The sequence below is a fragment of the Ascidiella aspersa genome, chromosome 5 (genome assembly GCF_963924565.1).
Source record: "Ascidiella aspersa chromosome 5, kaAscAspe10.2, whole genome shotgun sequence".
Classification (NCBI taxonomy): domain Eukaryota; kingdom Metazoa; phylum Chordata; class Ascidiacea; order Phlebobranchia; family Ascidiidae; genus Ascidiella; species Ascidiella aspersa.
Window position 1 is genome coordinate 26855904 of NC_139451.1, and position 19969 is coordinate 26875872.

Here is a 19969-nt window from a genome sequence, read left to right on the forward strand (position 1 = left end):
TTTGAAAATACAGTAGAAAATATATTTATTTTATGGAACGTTATGGTTTTTTCCTTTTATTGGATTTGGTACAACTAAAAATTTCGCTTCACTTATTTGTTGCTCGAGGCGAAGCAAAGGCAATCGTGTGTAGGTTTTACTTATGCTATGATTAAATCAGTGCCTATGTATTGTCAATATAACAAGCACGGATTAAACGCATGTGAAATGTCCAGATCTAGAAATTAGTACAATTAATGCTCTTTCATACGAGATCATTACTTCCATTTTTCTACATAATCAAATATGCAAGGGTGGATAAAAGGTACACAGTGCATATTGCCACAGTTGTATCATACTGTTGAAAAAGGTTTTGAATCAGTAAATAGATCTTTATAGCTACTAGACGACAATATTTAAAGTACGGTCGATGTGTTAACACGGGCGTATTTATTAGGGCCTGTGACTAAAATTAGGCCTATTTTACAAAATATAAAACATAGTCTACTCTACTAAACCATCGCCTTCATGGCGAGGTGCACTGCTCAAACACAATTACAAATATACACACCTTCGCTTCATACTATAGCGTTCTTCCATAGTTTGAGTCACAGAACTTTCAGAGCATCCTTGTTCACAAGTTTAGAATAAAAACCTCGTGACTTGTATACAGAGTAACATTCACATTCTACACTTGTTAAATGTATTCTAAAGATGCATCGTGTTGGTCATGGCGTTAAAATTACGCAAACCTACATAAGACGGAAATGTATTCTAAAACGATTTTATCACTACAGTGGACGAAAAAAAAACAGCGACTCTAGCGTAATACTAGAAATATGTTGATAGTATAAAATGTGCAATATTCACAAAAACACAAACTAAGAAATAAACAATAACCAAAATTGAAGTGCAAAGTACATTAAAAGCTCTGTTGATGGCCAAAAGACCCAATTGGAATAAGTGTATGAAAAATGATCTACAATTACAAAGTAGAAAAATTATGTAGATCTGGAGGTTAAGTACAAAAGATGGCTCTATTGTATGTACTAGTTACTAATTCAAAGTTGTGTTTCTATCGATAATTAATTTTTGCAAAGGCCACAAAACAGACTTCAAAGACCAAGAGGTCCACTACAACTAGTAAGTGCTAACCAAAAAAGCCATTTAAAAAAAAACATCACGGACGTCTTACACAGTCATTTCGCAACACCACAGGCACTTTTTAAACAAATTTAATTTTTTTAAATACTTTAAAACGCAACTAATTTGTTATTTTATTCATATTGTCGTAAAAAGGGTTCATATAGCGACTCAAAAACTATTGGAAGCGAGTATGCTAATTGCCGAATCGTGCGCAATACCTTATTTTCAGCGGGAATACAGGTATTCTGTTTTCAAAGGCACATGCGGATAACAAAACTAATGTTACACTATAAAAGAAATACAACGTCACTTGCTGCAACCTAAAAAGTAGAAAAACACAGTTTAGTATGACAAAAGTGCTTTGAAGGAACAAGTTATAAAAAACACGACATGATTCGAAGTAGCACATGGTTATATAAACATAAGAGTAGTGCAAATTTTCGGTGTTTTTCGACTGCTGGGCTCTATTCTGATGCTGGGCCATTGTCAGCCTCGAACTGTAAAATACAAAAGTTTCGAAATTTACTGACAGGATAATTTGTGGGGTGACCAATAAACAGTTGTGCGAAAGTAATGTATAGTTTAAAACTCGCATAGTGTCGATATCTCAACTTTTTATAATATAAAAAAGAACTTTATTATTTCTCTCTTTTTCTTCAAAAGACCAGTTTGTTAAAAAGCCAATACCAGTTGTAAATGTTTTTAATATACCCAGGTCCATAATATAAATACAAGTTTCACTTTTACCAACATCTGGTACAACTTAAACTAAAATAAACGTTCAATTTTTATCTATTTTTATCGAAGACATTTGTTTTCCATGTTTAAATTCACTATAACAGTACGCGTATGTTACGTATTGGCTCCCTTTCTGAAAAAAATACGCCATAGACAAATAGCGACTTGCACTACTGGTCGTAAAGTTTTAGTCTAAACGTTCAAATAACCACATCTTACACATGCTTCAGGTTTGACATTTATTCTGTGCCTTTGGGTTTGAGATTAATTTTTGCGTTTTGACATTTAATCTGCGCTACTTGTACTGAATGTAAGCCCAACAATAAACCTAAGAATTTAAGAAATAAAAAAGAGGATAAAACAAGATACATACGACACCAGTATAGGCCCAATGTACTAAACCAAAACAGTTAACTCGAAAGTGCATTATGTTTCTCACGACATGTACTTCGCACATCTTGCAACGTAAATTACCTACATTGACCAACTAAACGTTGGTGTTGTAAACCTTTCTTGGTAAAATATGACCATTAATGTCAATTACAAGGCAAGTCAAATCGTTAGCACTATAAATAAAATTTTTAACCTAATCACATTGCTAATTTCTTTATTTCGCCCAATCTGAACAATCGCAAGCACCAGCAAATACATTCAAACAAAACACTTTATTCCAAGCCAATCTGGATGACATAAGTCTAATGTAAGTCATTTGTCAAAAATGTTTAGGTATTTTCAAGTTATTAAACGGCCACTTAGTTAAATGTAAATCAAGTCATTACCTTAAGTGTTCACAACACTGCTAAATGTTATTTTATTTTACCATTAAATTATATTCTTTTTTATTCTACCTATAAGTTAAATTTGTAGCAAGCATTGGCGTGTGGATGTTTCTCGACTCGCTCCTCTCTGGGCCTGTGTAGCTCAATTGGTAGAGCGACGGTTCCGGTATGACCGGAGGTTGTGAGTTCGAACCCCACTACAGGCTAGTTGTTTTTCTAGCCTGCCTTGCTCGTATAATTGTTCAACAGATTCGTTGAGTCTGCGATGGCTTTCAGTGTAATAAATTCCCATTAATTATTTTGATCTCTTTGCTCGTAGATTTACCTGAATCCCTTGTGCTTCGAGCCTCATTTTTCTCGACCTTCTTTGCCTGAGTTTTTCCTTTAGGTTTCCCTCCTGTCTTGCTTTGTCCATTTCCTGTTCGGTGTTGAGCGCTTTTTGCTGCTCCTTGTACTGGTTCATTATAGAATCCAAGTCGCCTGGGTAAAGCAGAAGGTATTTGCGTCGGTTACTGCCCCGACATTTTTGTGGCTTTCGTATACGCTGCCCTATTTTCACATAGTTCTACTATTCGAGGTTTAAATCTTTTCAAGGTTTAACTTGCGGCTGAGTGAAAATTAACTTGTATTTTATGTATAGGCAGAGCATTTGCTGCTTCAAAATATTTTTAAAAGGGTTACATTTTCGGACAGAGCATATGGCCTTTAACGTGTTTCTAGACATAAACTGATTTTTATATGTAAATTAAATTTAAGTAAAAAAATAATAAAAACCTCTGTTGGCAAAGCGTATATGTTTTTGCGTGTTTCAGGTCTTAAACCGTTTGGCATATTTGAATTATAATTCAAAGTAATAAAAGATGAGATACATATGTGGGCAGAGCAAAAGTGTGTTTTGGAAGTTAGACGTCCTCGATTCTTTAAGTTTAATTTGCCGAAAAAGTAAACGATTGTAACGATGACAGTAAAACGATCGTAACGGCAAAATCTTACCGAAAAGTTCGTTTTTCGACGGGGCAGGTGCCAGTTCATCTAAGCTCGGCTTGGCGTCGTCATTTTTCAGTTCGTCGGGTACTTCCTAAATTCGATAGCATACTTGTAAAAAAACAATGAAAGAAACACAGAACGTGTTCAACAACTGTAATCTAGCCCTTCTAAAGACGCTTTTTTTCTGAAGCATTAAAAATAATATATAAGCGGGTACTTGCACTTTCTATCGATCTTAAATATTGCATCGAAAGATAATCGAGTGAAAGCATAATCAAGTGACTTAGCATACCCGCCGTAATTGCATGTTGAATTAACTATACCCGTTAAGTAGGGATTTTTTATAACTCTGAAGACTGGCCATCGCAGGCCGACAATTGTATAAATTTCACTAGAAAAAGTAACTAAAAAAAAAATCTGTTACAGATGACAAAGACATAAAAAAACATGTTATCGGTCTAAAAATTGTAATCGCCCGATCTCTATTTCTTAGTAAAAATATCAAAGCCCATACAGAAGTAAGTATCATTTTAAACGTTTAGAATAAATGTCTCTAATCTTTAGATAAAGAGTTATTTGAAACGTTCAAAATGCTACCTTCTTCTGTATGGGCTTTCATATTCTTACTACAACCTCCATTATGCTGCAAAGGCTATTTCCCACCTCTTCGTTTTCGGCCTTGGCCTGTTCAATTTTCTCGTCCATGCCTTGATCATCTTCCACTTTATCAGCAACAGCCGCCTGCGCCGTGCTCTCAATTTCACCGTGCTCCTGTGGCACCGACTCTGAACACGAAAGGCAATTAATGGGCTTGGAGCAATTGTAAGAAATACGCACGACGGTCAGAGTGATATTTCGACACTCGCGATTAGGCCTATAGTGAAATGCAAAGCAAAGCTGACATGGAAATGTGGTATTAAGGGATGTACGAAATTTTGTTATTGGATGCATCGCTATACCACATAATTACATCATTCGTATTTCCAAATAAGTAAAATTGGAGCGTGCACGTAATTTTTCAGTTGTTTGGCTTTTTCCCAGTTCGTTAGGAAGTTTGGCTTCCACAATTTTCTACTTACTATTTTTTAATGAATTTACCTTTCACATAGAAATAACTGTGTTGAGTCGCAAATCATAGCTGAAATTCCTTTATTAAATAAGTGTCCACCCGAGTATCGGACAAGTACCAAAACTATCATTTGAAATCGCGCACCGGTGCCGATCGGATATTAGTGGAAATCACTAATTAGACGTACTGACACTACAACTTGGCCCCAGGTTGCAGCCTTGATTCGATATTATCGTACATCTGCGACGTCAATTCAGTATCTCACCGGAGATTCCCATTTCGGTAAAGTCCATGTCCTCGCCCGTGGCTTCCTTTACCTTTTCCTTCATAAGCCTGAGCCGCTCTTTTCTCAAAGCAAGCCTACATTCGCCGTGTGCCTTGCGACACTCAGACAGATCCAAGTTTAGCTTCTCCGTGATCACCTACGAAGGGAAGATTTTTGCTTATTTATTCGGCTAACAATCGACAGACCCGGGTTCGATTCCCGCCTAAGTCAAAGCGCGAAGCTTATGGAGTTTTAGGTGCTTTGATATTTACAGCGACAGTCCCGGTATGGCCGGAGGTCGCGAGTTCGAAATACACTGACAGGCTTGTTATTTTTCTAGCCTGCCCTGCTTGCATCATTGATCGACAGAATCGGTGAGTGTGCGATGGCTTTCGGTGTACTAATAATACGTAAGCCGTATCGTTAATCAAAAAGCAGCTTCAGAAGGGCTTGATCACAGTTGTTAAAACCAGGGTTGGCAAGCCTGTCAATTGATCGCACTTTATTTAACCGGTCAAATACTCATATTAGATTCAAATGTTGCAAATTTGTGTTTTTAATAATCTCGGTTGTAACTTTTTTAAACAATTCAAATATGAAATGGTAGGGTTTACCTGATGCCAACACATGTTTTGTGGTAATAACAAAGTGTTTGTAATAGCAAAGTAGATTTATTTATTTAGAATAAATGCACCCATATGATGAATCGCGTTTGTCATAAAAGAAAATACTAGTTGGGGTATACCACAATCTGAGGCTTCTTAGAAATTTAGAAGAACCAAATGCCTTATCTGGACCCTGGATTTAACTGTTATTAATTCTAATATGGCCTGTGTAAACTTAAATAAAATGCTTAGGGTTAGTAAAAGCTAATACCAGATTCGTCTATAGCTGACGCAGATAGTGCCGAACGATGCTATTTAATACTGTAGGGCTTAGTACTACATAATATCACTAATAGACAACAATAACAGAAACATACGGAAACAAGTGGGTACATTTGAACTGCGATTTAGCTCATTTAGTCGAGCGATGGCCGAGATCGTGAGTTTGAACCTCACCACGGGTTAGTTTTTTTTCTGGCCTGGCCTTTGCTTGCAATTTTGAATTGAATAACTAATTTCGGTTAGCCCCTCTGAAGGCTCCCGGTGAAAACAGAGATTATTATGTTTCCGGAAATTTCTTATGGTGAGATTTCAAACATTTCCCAACAAAATGATCAACTTGGAACCAAGTTTTATCCGGTGACCTGGTGTATACAGGCTGAAGCTTCTGGAAATTTTGGGAAAAAACTGTGTCGAGCAGACTTGGACCACTAGATTTATTTTTGCTTTTTAAAATTAAAAATAAAATTAGACCTTTTCAGTTTTTCTGCATTAGTTAAAAAGAATTAAAATTCGATCATTGTAGTTTTTAAATTAGATTACAATTAAAGTTAGCCGCATTTTTCTCTAATCGTTAAATTAGAAAATTGGATCTATCTAGCTGTCCAAGTATGGTTTCGAAACAAGTGACCAGTTACCTTTTCGATCCACTGCGACAGCATCATAGCTCTGGTCAGGGTTGCGCGGTAAACGTGGTAGGCATGGGCGTGGCGTTCGCGCGACATTCCGTCAAGGAAGATAAAGTTGATGGCTTGGTTCAGAACTAAAATCTATGAAATAACACAAACTTAAATGGGAAAATCATATAACGACAAAAATAAATTGATATAGAAATAACCTCTTGCGGGTCGCAGTAAGGCAGCTTGACAGGGTCGACGTTCCTTTGTGTGTGGGTCAAGTTGCGGGAGGCAGCAAGCAGGTAATTCTTTGCCTCCGAGATGCGGTGAGTGCGAAGCTGTTGGTAACTGAAAAGATAATTCTCACAACTTAAACCGTATATACGCATTCACATGTGTAAAGTTTTAACCGTGATTGGCCGTATCCCTGATAAGAAACTTAAACATGAGTCGGCCTACAAAAAACAAAATGGCCTGAGAAACAAGAGAAGCTAGAGAGCAAACATTGTCAGTGGTGAGGTTCTAAATCAAAAAATGAGAATCTGGGACTGCTACAGTATTAACTGAGCTTCACAGCTCAGACAAATATAGACTGGTCGTATTGTGAGAAATAAATAAACTTTAAAGCCATAACTAAACAAAAACAGTTAGACAAATAATAACTAATTATTTATGGAGCGGCAAAACAACATCTCGACGAAATTGCTGTGTTCGACGTTACAAATTATTAAATATTGCTTTATATCTCATATTTCAGACCGACTGTGAAGTTATGTAACGTTTAATTTCCCTATATCTAACGTAAACCACAATCTTCACCAGTGTTTGTCAACCTCTCGGGTAGCCGTTTAATTTGGTTGGGTCGCCGACTGCAGTAGTCAACATGGTTAGATTTAATTGATCGGTCAAGAGCAGGAATTATGCAAAATATGAAAAAACTATGGGGATATACAAAGAAATGGGTCATACAAAATCGGTGAATATAATTTGGGTAGCCAAATTTCGCCGCGAAAAAAAAAGTTAAAAAAAAGCCTTTTGATGCCGCCTAAAACATGTAGACAAACTTTATTTGGTGACAATACATTAAAATAGCCCCGTCTGCCCTTACTTTCCGGATTTGGGAATCCTCTCCACGTCAAACCACCTGGAACAAGCCACGTTCAGTTGATCGGTGGCTGCTTTTGTCATAACCTGGACAAAATATATAAGTGTAAGCATCTTCCGGTGAAATTTATAGATAAATACCGGGGTATATTTGTTATAGGTCACAGTCGAAAACACAAACTGAAACGCAAATAACAACGTATACAAATTGTTTTCAAGGTTGACAAGATTTCGCGTACAGTCGCGTACATCAAGGAGACTAAAATGCACAAAGTAAAGGCGTCAGCGCACAGACTTTTCTATACAGTGTCACTTGTTTTTTGGTTTAGCAAAACACGACCGATATATCCATGCAGTGAATACACTTACTGTTTTATCGTGGTACGTTTGAAAAAACGATTAAATGTTGAAGAAGGCAAGCACCCCACTCATTCTACAAGTTAAACAAGCAATTTTAGTCAAAAGAATAACAAGTTTTATTCCAACAACAGGCAAGCAACGATCAGTACTTGAGTATAGGGGTTGTGCAATTATTTTTGACAGAGGACCGCATGACAAACAGAAAATATCTTGGCGGGCCGTGTCAAAATAGTGGAATTCGAATACACATAATACTATGAGTGATTCCTTTTAAAAGAAACTTTAAATATCCTTGTTTTGACAAGCTGGCAAGACTAAAAGTAGGTGAGGATACTTCACAATAAAATATTCAAAAAAAATGTTAAGGCTAATTTTGGCCTGAAAAGTTTTACTTAAAATAAGCCGCGTCCTGCAGTTTGTCCAGGAATGTTGAAGTACGGTAATTGCTCTTCAGCGAGGTGTTACGTATGGAATCGTTAAGTATGATGGCATCGTTTCATGCCATCATTATAAACAAAAAAATATATTTTTATTTTTGTTTGGGGAAAAAATCAAAATAGGTATAACGTCATAGAAAGCATCATGTTCCCGACAAAATGCAAGTTGTCACCTGGGCGTTTTTCCAGTTGGTCATGGTCGATTTAATTTTTCTCAGCTTATCGTCGGTGGCGTCGAATTTTTGCTCCAATACATCTTCAAGCGCACTGCCGTAAACACCACCAAACACCGCCTCTGCATAGTTGTTTAGAGTTATTTGGGGAAACACAGAAGAAAGGCTGCGAAGACGGAGCCAGTCTTGTAAATAAGTAATTTTAAAATGACTTAAGTCCCAGTCAAGTCATTTGTGAAATAACTTAAGTGCAAGTCAAGTCTTTTCAAAAAATTGCAAGTCAAGTCCCAGTCCAAGCCATCAGTTGCACAATTCAAGTCGCAGTCAAGTCATTATTAGAGCAAGTCATCTTTAAATCAAACCACTATACTAATAATAAAATGATGAACCATTGAAATTGGTAAAACTCGTCCGAATATGGGCAATAATTCAACTAAAAAATAACAAAAAACGCCATGTAGCAATCTAATGGTTTTACGTGCAAAACTTGAGATAAATAGATCAACTTTATAATAAAGCGCTGAATTAAAACATTTAATTTCAACCTAAATCTTTTGACTCAAAGTCCAAGTCAAGTCATTTGTCTACAACGACTTAAGTCAAATCAAGTTATTTGAAAACAGTGACAAGTGCACTTAAGTCAAGTCATTGTATGCGCAGTGGCAAGCTCTGAAACGGTCAACACTCAAAATTGTGAAGTTAAAACAACATACGGGTTGGAATATATTTATTTATTTTTTTTGACCAATTTTTTTTTTGACCACGTATTGTTGGTGGATGAGTTAAACTGGCACATCTGTGGGTCGATCTCCGTATATCCACCTTATTTTGGTATGGATATGTGGAATCCAAAGGTGTAATCAGAGCAGGATTCAGGACTCGACAAAGTCGGTAAATTCAGCTAGATTTAAACTCGACTTTATTTTTTTGGTTGGAATCTGAAAGGAGTAATTTTAAACACACTTTATATTTATAACACATTATATCGATAGAACGTAGGGTGTTCAAGAAAATGGGTGATTTTTCAACTGTTTTTTTATACCTTTTGCCATAAGCGGTGCATTTTGTAATTTTAAATAACCTAGAAATCTAACAAAACATGAGCAAATTACATTACCGTCCTAAATACATAATTTCGATATAAATTGCCGACGTGCGACAACAAAACACCAAAGAATAAAACTTAATTGCGCATTAAGGCTTAAAGCTCATTATAATTTTTAACAAACATCACGCCCTAGAGAATTACAAAAGGGATACGTGTTATTTGTTTTTACCATTGTCAGGCAACGAAATACATTACAAAGGGCATCACGTGGTCCTACAATGGGAACACCTGACTGCTTAGTACGCTCCTTTATATAAGGCTATATCCGCGTTTGTCTCTTATTGGTGATTGTTGTACAACGATTTTTTGTGGCCACCATTGCACAGCATTAATAAACATAACAAAAGGTAAAAGAATCATCAGCTTTTAACAAACGAAAATCCATATAAATAGTAACTAAACCGGTATAAAATATTTATAGCATTACATACCCTAGAATCAGTCGCTTTTTACCTTTACATGGTCAGTTTTCATTACCCATCTAGGGGAACTAAATAGATCAGATCAGGGGTGTTCAAATGATTTCTGCCATGATCCACCACAGTCCAACCTGACAACATGATGATCCACCAAATACGAATAGTAAACATATGGGTCACGCTTTAATTTTTATGGTGCTTTATTTATGTAAACGCAATAACTTTAATAGTTAATCTTGTTTAGTGTTTGTTAACCTTTCTAAGTCAGGGCGCACGTGGCGAGCGAAGCGATCGTGATATTTTTAGGTATACCGGCATTTCTTTTAAATTTCTTGCGAGTTTTTATTACATTGCCGAAAATACAAAATGTTAAAAAATATATGTCCAATATTTTTGAAAGCGTTTTCCATTAACGGTAACGAAGCGCTGATCTAATTCAAAAGACCGCATCAAAACGTAAACAAGCCGGACGTAGAAAGATGATTCGCGCGAAGCGGGAAAAGTTTTGGCACTTACGTAGTTAAAATAGTCAAAAATTATTTGAAATGGACTCGTATCTAGTTTGTCAAAGAGGCGGCGGACCGAATGATTTACATTGGCGGGGCGCATCCGGCCTATAAAACTTAATGAAAAAAAAAAACTTAATTGCGCACTAAAATGACCTCAAAATTTGCATTAAAATGCCACCCACAATGTGACACATTAACTAAAGATGACACAAGCTCGTTTTAAAACGTCCTAATCAAGATGGTGTCGATCTACTCGACCGTTTCGGCTTTGCAATTCATTATCAAGCTACATTACAGATCCGTGCATAGTGTACCCAAATATTATATATATATATATATATATATCTATATATATATATTATTTTTTTAAATACAGGTATTATCAACAACCATTGCTTACCTAGTGTTCCATCAACTTCACCATACAGACGAAGCAGCTCATTTCTATCCCGCTTCAATTCATCCAATTCCGCACTTACCCTGGAATTTTCTTGCTCTAATGATAACATCTTGTTGTAGCAATTCTCCAACTCTGTTTTGGCTTGAATGTATTCCTAAATATATAAAACTCAAATACAAATTTCCTTCTAAAAAGTTTTATTTTTACTAAAAGTTTAGTTTTGAAAAATTTCATGTTCAACTGATGTCATATAATTACTTATTGTGTTTACAATGATTACCCTGTCAATGTATTTGTTTTCTTGGCTAAACAAATACATTAAATTAATTTTAGACTTCACTAATTTAGTAATTACTAAATACCTATACAAAAACTAATAAACTTAAATATTGCAATCATTTTTGGTTTAAAATATATACTGTATAATTGTATTTAGTTCCAAAAAACAAAAAAATCTAGGTAAGCATTTAAAAAAACACATACAGTTTCTTCTTTTGAAAACTGTTCATCATAAGACATCTGTAAAGAAAAGAAATGAGAAATCGGTGAGCTGTTTGCCATTTCCTTTAACTTGGTGACATCCTGCAACTCTTTATTCCTGAAAGTCAAGAACATTATATTGAAAGTGCGCCTTTCATATATTAAAAATACATAACAAACTTTTTCTCATCTAATTTGGTTATTACCGAATTTCAGCTGAAGAAAAACAATGTGTTTGTTTGTTTATATGTATATAGTTAGGTGCATCCTGTAATAGTAACCACAAATTTTGCAACCATCTATGCACAAACGTTCCAATTTTTATTTAGGTACATACATTTTTTTAGTTAATCCATAATATTCTGTCTTAAGCGCCTGGATTTCCTGTTCAGCGATACGTTTCTGCTTTGTTTTATCTTCCAGCTTCATAACAATACTTTTCTTTTCAAGGTTGATGATGAGAGATTGTAGAAATTGGAATTTCTTTAGCTCTTCTTGCACATTTACATTCTGCTTAAATGGGTTTAGATGCATTTGGTGTTTCAATAAGATATGAATCCAACAAAAAAATTCTGTGTTAATATTTTTAGTAAAAGTAACCAAAAATTAGAAACTAAATTTTACATAAAAATATGCAAATTTTGCTTGATTTTTTTTAACTTATAACTATTTTTTGCTAATAATAACAGATTGGAATATAATAGGCCCATATAAATTTTTACTTTATATAGAAGGTACTTCTACTTTTTACACTACTATATCAGGGAGTAACATGATTCATTTTAGTTAAAGCAAAAACATTTTCTACAATTTGTTTAGAAATCAGAATTTATTATATTAAAACAGTTATCAGAATTAACGTAAAATTAATCGAAAGTCTGGGTAAAAAGCTGTACATATATGTGAGAAAAACCGTGTAAAAATTTTATTAGTTACACCAAAGTATATTATTTAGCCTAATAGTTTCTAGCCAATTAAATGTTAACATTGTCTACTTATGTTACTATACCCAATAAACAAGTAACATGTATTTGTATAAATAGGGAATTGCGTTAAATGTCAATTAGGTAAAAAAAGACTAAAACCAAACAGTTCCTCTGAATTTTCAAAAGGTTTTGAAAAAATTCAGAGAGTTTTGAAAAAATTCAGAAAAAAAAGATTAAAACCAAACAGTTCCTCTGAATTTTCAAAAGGTTGCCTAAATATGGAAACTTGAATTTGCATTGTAACAGTACTTCAAATATTTTAAGAAATAAATAGGATTGATAAATGATTACATAATTATATAACATAGCTTTATAACAGAAAGAAACCTGCTGAGGAGTTGCTATTGGCTGTGGTGGTTGCGATTGAACAACAGGAGCACTTTGTGGAGGTGGTATGAGGAGTGGTTGCATGGGTTGAGCTGAGGGCACAACGGTTTCCTGCATACCATACTGCTGCTGTTGGACATACTAAAAAACAACCGTTATATTTGTAAACAATAATATTGTGAGTGTATATATATAGTTCTTACCAATTTTTGTTGGAAATATAACAAATTAAAATTATATAGGTTTATCAGCTATACCCAGAAAATCAGTATATTTAAAATACATATATTAGTTATGATTACTGCCTTTAATTGATCTCTTTTTAGAAAAGTATTTTAGAAAAACATTAATACATGCATTATTTTTTCCTGAAAGGAAAAAACAAATTAGTTTTCTTTAATGTAAACGATAACTAAAAAAAATTGTGTGTTTGTGCATCATACATACACCCTGCCGTTGTGCAGGATATGAACGATGTGTATTAGTAACCGTTGGAACACTTGAGCTTGAGGCACAGCTCCTTTTTGGTTTAATTAGATTTTAAATAATTTTAGATTTTTTTCTAAAAACCGTAAATTTTACATTTTACAATGCAAAGGGCTAACCATTAAAATGAAAATATTGCACTTTCAACACAGGATATTGTCAAATTGTTATTCCTTTGTTATATTTATACAACATGCGTGTATTATACCCTTAATGGCAAACTGACTTTTCAGTAAAAGCATACTATAACTGCTCGAATGGTACAGCGTAACTTTGCTTTTATTATGGCAAAAAAGGCTTGAAGCTGTCGCAAATAGATTAAAAATGCCATCGATTGTAATGTAGTATCGTTAATAAATTTGTTTGAAAAAATAGGCGTGAAATCAGCAAAAAACTAATCCTCTCATCGAATTGATATGTTTTCTTGATAATATGGGAAGTTCCCCAAGACAACACAAAAGAGGTTTCACCAAAAACGGCAGTGGCTTTCGTTCGAGAGAAATCAGTATAGTTATTATAAGCCGAAATATCCTTAAATGTTTATCTTTGATGTTTGTTGAAAACATCTGAAAGTAAACAATTCAATACAAACGGTTAACTTAATATTTTAAGGTTTCTATAACCTTTTTCAAGAAACTGTACAACGTAAACTAGTTTTTCTATGCTGCAGCTAAATTTAAATAATTGAAACCAAATTGTAGCATGCGAGATAAAACTTGTTTTTTTATTCTACTTTTTCGATTTCTACCTTTCAGATGTGAAATGTTATTAAAATGAGATTCAGCTAGATATGTGCCTGATCACAGGCAATCCCTACCCTTGTCAAGTTATCACGAACACGATTTTGCAAGGCTACATTTTTTGTGAAGTTTATGTTTTATGCATAAAGGGTGCAAATGGCTGATAGAATTCTACCACAGCGTTAAAACAATTTTCAAAGCAACGCACATTATTTGGGTTAAGGTGTTGGTTAGTGTTTGGGTGAGGGTGGGTCAAGTATTAATTATTTAATTATATTGATTAACCTATCCAAACGCTAACCCTAACCCAAATATTAATGTTTGTTGTGGTGGGATTCCTAACCAGCGCCACAAACTTTGCTGTTTCAGGATTAAAAAAAGAAAAAACAATATTCTTATTCATATTGAACAATAGTCTTTTTTCTTTATTTACAAAATTATTTTTAATGAATATGTTAGTTTACTGGATACTTATTTATTGTTACACTGGTTGCTTTTGTTGCATTCCCAGCTATATCCCACAGTAGACTATATAGTTGAATAGCAGTTAATATGATTAGGCCAGGAGAAAAGTTTATAATAGAAAGAAACCTGCTGAGGAGTTGCTATTGGCTGTGGTGGTTGCGATTGAACAACAGGAGCACTTTGTGGAGGTGGTATGAGGAGTGGTTGCATGGGTTGAGCTGAGGGCACTACGGTTCTCTGCATACCATACTGCTGCTGTTGGACATACTAAAAAACAACCGTTATATTTGTAAACAATAATATTGTGAGTGTATATATATAGTTCTTACCAATTTTTGTTGGAAATATAACAAATTAAAATTATATAGGTTTATCAGCTATACCCAGAAAATCAGTATATTTAAAATACATATATTAGTTATCATTACTGCCTTTAATTGATCTCTTTTCAGAAAAGTATTTTAGAAAAACATTAATACATGCATTATTTTTTTCCTGAAAGGAAAAAACAAATTAGTTTTCTTTAATGTAAACGATAACTAAAAAAATTGTGTGTTTGTGCATCATACATACACCCTGCCGTTGTGCAGGATATGAACGATGTGTATTAGTAACCGTTGGAACACTGAGCTTGAGGCACAGCTCCTTTTTGGTTTAATTAGATTTTAAATAATTTTGGATTTTTTTCTAAAAACCGTAAATTTTACATTTTACAATGCAAAGGGCTAACCATTAAAATGAAAATATTGCACTTTCAACACAGGATATTGTCAACTTGTTATTCCTTTGTTATATTTATACAACATGCGTGTATTATACCCTTAATGGCAAACTGACTTTTCAGTAAAAGCATACTATAACTGCTTGAATGGTACAGCGTAACTTTGCTTTATTATGGCAAAAAAGGCTTGAAGCTGTCGCAAATAGATTAAAAATGCCATCGATTGTAATGTAGTATCGTTAATAAATTTGTTTGAAAAAATAGGCGTGAAATCAGCAAAAAACTAATCCTCTCATCGAATTGATATGTTTTCTTGATAATATGGGAAGTTCCCCAAGACAAAACAAAAGAGGTTTCACCAAAAACGGCAGTGGCTTTCGTTCGAGAGAAATCAGTATAGTTATTATAAGCCGAAATATCCTTAAATGTTTATCTTTGATGTTTGTTGAAAACATCTGAAAGTAAACAATTCAATACAAACGGTTAACTTAATATTTTGAGGTTTCTATAACCTTTTTCAAGAAACTGTACAACGTAAACTAGTTTTTCTATGCTGCAGCTAAATTTAAATAATTGAAACCAAATTGTAGCATGCGAGATAAAACTTGTTTTTTTATTCTACTTTTTCGATTTCTACCTTTCAGATGTGAAATGTTATTAAAATGCGATTCAGCTAGATATGTGCCTGATCACAGGCAATCCCTACCCTTGTCAAGTTATCACGAACACGATTTTGCAAGGCTACATTTTTTGTGAAGTTTATGTTTTATGCATAAAGGGTGCAAATGGCTGATAGAATTCTACCACAGCGTTAAAACAATTTTCAAAGCAACGCACATTATTTGGGTTAAGGTGTTGGTTAGTGTTTGGGTGAGGGTGGGTCAAGTATTAATTATTTAATTATATTGATTAACCTATCCAAACGCTAACCCTAACCCAAATATTAATGTTTGTTGTGGTGGGATTCCTAACCAGCGCCACAAACTTTGCTGTTTCAGGATTAAAAAAAGAAAAAACAATATTTTTATTCATATTGAACAATAGTCTTTTTTCTTTATTTACAAAATTATTTTTAATGAATATGTTAGTTTACTGGATACTTATTTATTGTTACACTGGTTGCTTTTGTTGCATTCCCAGCTATATCCCACAGTAGACTATATAGTTGAATAGCAGTTAATATGATTAGGCCAGGAGAAAAGTTTATAATAGAAAGAAACCTGCTGAGGAGTTGCTATTGGCTGTGGTGGTTGCGATTGAACAACAGGAGCACTTTGTGGAGGTGGTATGAGGAGTGGTTGCATGGGTTGAGCTGAGGGCACTACGGTTCTCTGCATACCATACTGCTGCTGTTGGACATACTAAAAAACAACCGTTATATTTGTAAACAATAATATTGTGAGTGTATATATATAGTTCTTACCAATTTTTGTTGGAAATATAACAAATTAAAATTATATAGGTTTATCAGCTATACCCAGAAAATCAGTATATTTAAAATACATATATTAGTTATCATTACTGCCTTTAATTGATCTCTTTTCAGAAAAGTATTTTAGAAAAACATTAATACATGCATTATTTTTTTCCTGAAAGGAAAAAACAAATTAGTTTTCTTTAATGTAAACGATAACTAAAAAAATTGTGTGTTTGTGCATCATACATACACCCTGCCGTTGTGCAGGATATGAACGATGTGTATTAGTAACCGTTGGAACACTGAGCTTGAGGCACAGCTCCTTTTTGGTTTAATTAGATTTTAAATAATTTTGGATTTTTTTCTAAAAACCGTAAATTTTACATTTTACAATGCAAAGGGCTAACCATTAAAATGAAAATATTGCACTTTCAACACAGGATATTGTCAACTTGTTATTCCTTTGTTATATTTATACAACATGCGTGTATTATACCCTTAATGGCAAACTGACTTTTCAGTAAAAGCATACTATAACTGCTTGAATGGTACAGCGTAACTTTGCTTTATTATGGCAAAAAAGGCTTGAAGCTGTCGCAAATAGATTAAAAATGCCATCGATTGTAATGTAGTATCGTTAATAAATTTGTTTGAAAAAATAGGCGTGAAATCAGCAAAAAACTAATCCTCTCATCGAATTGATATGTTTTCTTGATAATATGGGAAGTTCCCCAAGACAAAACAAAAGAGGTTTCACCAAAAACGTCAGTGGCTTTCGTTCGAGAGAAATCAGTATAGTTATTATAAGCCGAAATATCCTTAAATGTTTATCTTTGATGTTTGTTGAAAACATCTGAAAGTAAACAATTCAATACAAACGGTTAACTTAATATTTTAAGGTTTCTATAACCTTTTTCAAGAAACTGTACAACGTAAACTAGTTTTTCTATGCTGCAGCTAAATTTAAATAATTGAAACCAAATTGTAGCATGCGAGATAAAACTTGTTTTTTTATTCTACTTTTTCGATTTCTACCTTTCAGATGTGAAATGTTATTAAAATGCGATTCAGCTAGATATGTGCCTGATCACAGGCAATCCCTACCCTTGTCAAGTTATCACGAACACGATTTTGCAAGGCTACATTTTTTGTGAAGTTTATGTTTTATGCATAAAGGGTGCAAATGGCTGATAGAATTCTACCACAGCGTTAAAACAATTTTCAAAGCAACGCACATTATTTGGGTTAAGGTGTTGGTTAGTGTTTGGGTGAGGGTGGGTCAAGTATTAATTATTTAATTATATTGATTAACCTATCCAAACGCTAACCCTAACCCAAATATTAATGTTTGTTGTGGTGGGATTCCTAACCAGCGCCACAAACTTTGCTGTTTCAGGATTAAAAAAAGAAAAAACAATATTTTTATTCATATTGAACAATAGTCTTTTTTCTTTATTTACAAAATTATTTTTAATGAATATGTTAGTTTACTGGATACTTATTTATTGTTACACTGGTTGCTTTTGTTGCATTCCCAGCTATATCCCACAGTAGACTATATAGTTGAATAGCAGTTAATATGATTAGGCCAGGAGAAAAGTTTATAATAGAAAGAAACCTGCTGAGGAGTTGCTATTGGCTGTGGTGGTTGCGATTGAACAACAGGAGCACTTTGTGAAAGTGGTATGACGATTTGTTGCCTGGGTGGAGCTAAAGTCACTACGGTTTTCTGCAGGCCAAACTGCTGCTGTTGGACATACTAAAAAACAACCGTTTTATTTGTAAACAATAATATTGTGAGTGTACAAATATAGTTACCATCAATTTTTGTTGGAAATATAACAAATTACAGTTATTTAGGTTTATCAGCTATACCCAGAAAATCAGTATATTTAAAATACATATATTAGTTATCATTACTGCCTTTAAGTGATCTCTTTTTGGAAAAATATTTTAGAAAAACATTAATACATGCATTAATTTTTTCCTGAAAGGAAAAAACAAATTAGTTTTCTTTAATGTAAACGATAAGTGAAAAAATTGTGTGCTTGTGCATCATACATACACCCTGTCGTTGTGCAGGATATGAACGATATGTAGTAGTAACCGTTGGAACACTTGAGCTTGAGGCACAGCCCATTTTTGGTTTAATTAGATTTTAAATAATTTTAGATTTTTTTCTAAAAACCATAAATTTTAAATTTTACAATGCAAAGGGCTAACCATTAAAATGAAAATATTGCACTTTCAACAAAGGATATTGTCAACTTGTTATTCCTTTATTATATTTATACAACATGCGTGTATATATACCTTCGAGTGGGAGACTATGCTTATCTTGTTAAGAATACTTTCTTGCAGTTGCTTGGAAATTTTTAGGAAATTTTAATGAGCGGATAGTTTTTAAAAATTCGACCAAATGTACCCCCTAAACTTCAATTTTTCTTTGTCTTTTAGCACAAATGGGCTACGGAAAACCTATTTCGCTGGAAATATCTGAATGACCAGAGTAGGAGACTATGCTTATCTTGTTAAGAATACTTTCTAGTAGTTGTATGGAAATTTTCAGGAAATTTTATTGTGCGGATAGTTTTTAAAAATTCGACCAAATGTACCCCCCAAACTTCAATTTTTCTTTGTTTTTTAGGGCTGCGGAAAACCTATTTTGCTGGAAATATCCGAATTACCACAGTGGTAAATTTAGCTTATCTTATTTCATATACTTTGTAGTAGGGTTCCTCTCCGGGAATTTTTCGACGGGAAATTCCCGGGATTTCCCGCGAATTAACAATCCCGAATCCCGGGAAATTTTTTTTATAATCCCGGGTATTCGGCAACCTAGCAAAACTTTAAAAAAATATTGCCGTTTTTCACTAATATAAATAAAAAAAATAGTACCAACCATATTAACGTCGTTGCCTGAGTTGTTTTATTTGCGCTTACCAGCGGAAAAACCTAATTAAATTTATTCTAACAAAAAAAAAATACGTCATGCATGCATATGCATGCACAAATAACGGTCCTGACTCGTATTAGAGAAGGTCTGGCGCTCCTTCAGTTATGAACGTACAAATTAATAAAAAAAAACGGTCTTTAAATACCGCTTACCACAACGCAAATTATTTGGGTTAGAATGCGGGTTAGCGTTTGGGTAAGGGTGGGTCAAGGGTTATTATTAATAATAAACATAATAATACTTGACACACCCTCACCCAAACGCTAACCTGTGGTATGCGGTATTTCTTTCTTTTGTTTTTTTGCATCATTTTCCACGTACATAAGTGAAAGAACGCCCATAAATGAGCTTAATTAAATGTTTGGAGCTAAAATAAAAAAATACAAACCTCAAAATGACGTAATTTTATGTATAATT

The 19969-nt window shown here is 34.0% G+C and overlaps 1 protein-coding gene and 1 non-coding gene across 3 annotated transcripts; one reads left to right on the top strand and one right to left on the bottom strand.

Annotated features, from left to right (window-relative positions):
• Window positions 1-671: 671 nt before the first annotated feature.
• On the bottom strand, window positions 672-19429 carry LOC146145694 (uncharacterized). 2 transcript variants are annotated; one of them, XM_083389706.1, is made up of 17 exons: window positions 18662-19429; window positions 18215-18355; window positions 16400-16540; window positions 14585-14725; window positions 12768-12908; window positions 11792-11967; window positions 11458-11572; window positions 10975-11128; window positions 8539-8660; window positions 7573-7655; window positions 6686-6812; window positions 6486-6617; window positions 4964-5120; window positions 4293-4414; window positions 3636-3720; window positions 2968-3122; window positions 672-1622 (listed from the first exon to the last, which is right to left on the bottom strand). In XM_083389706.1, exons 1-17 carry the CDS (start codon window positions 18734-18736, stop codon window positions 1590-1592), a joined length of 2100 nt encoding a protein of 699 aa, XP_083245832.1. In that variant the 5' UTR covers window positions 18737-19429; the 3' UTR covers window positions 672-1589. The 2 variants fall into 2 exon arrangements, with proteins under 2 accessions (XP_083245832.1, XP_083245833.1); XM_083389707.1 differs by having other exon boundaries at window positions 11792-11964; window positions 18662-19428.
• Trnat-ggu (transfer RNA threonine (anticodon GGU)) lies at window positions 2774-2848 on the top strand. The gene has a single exon. It is a non-coding gene; the product is annotated as a tRNA-Thr (tRNA).
• Window positions 19430-19969: the final 540 nt, after the last annotated feature.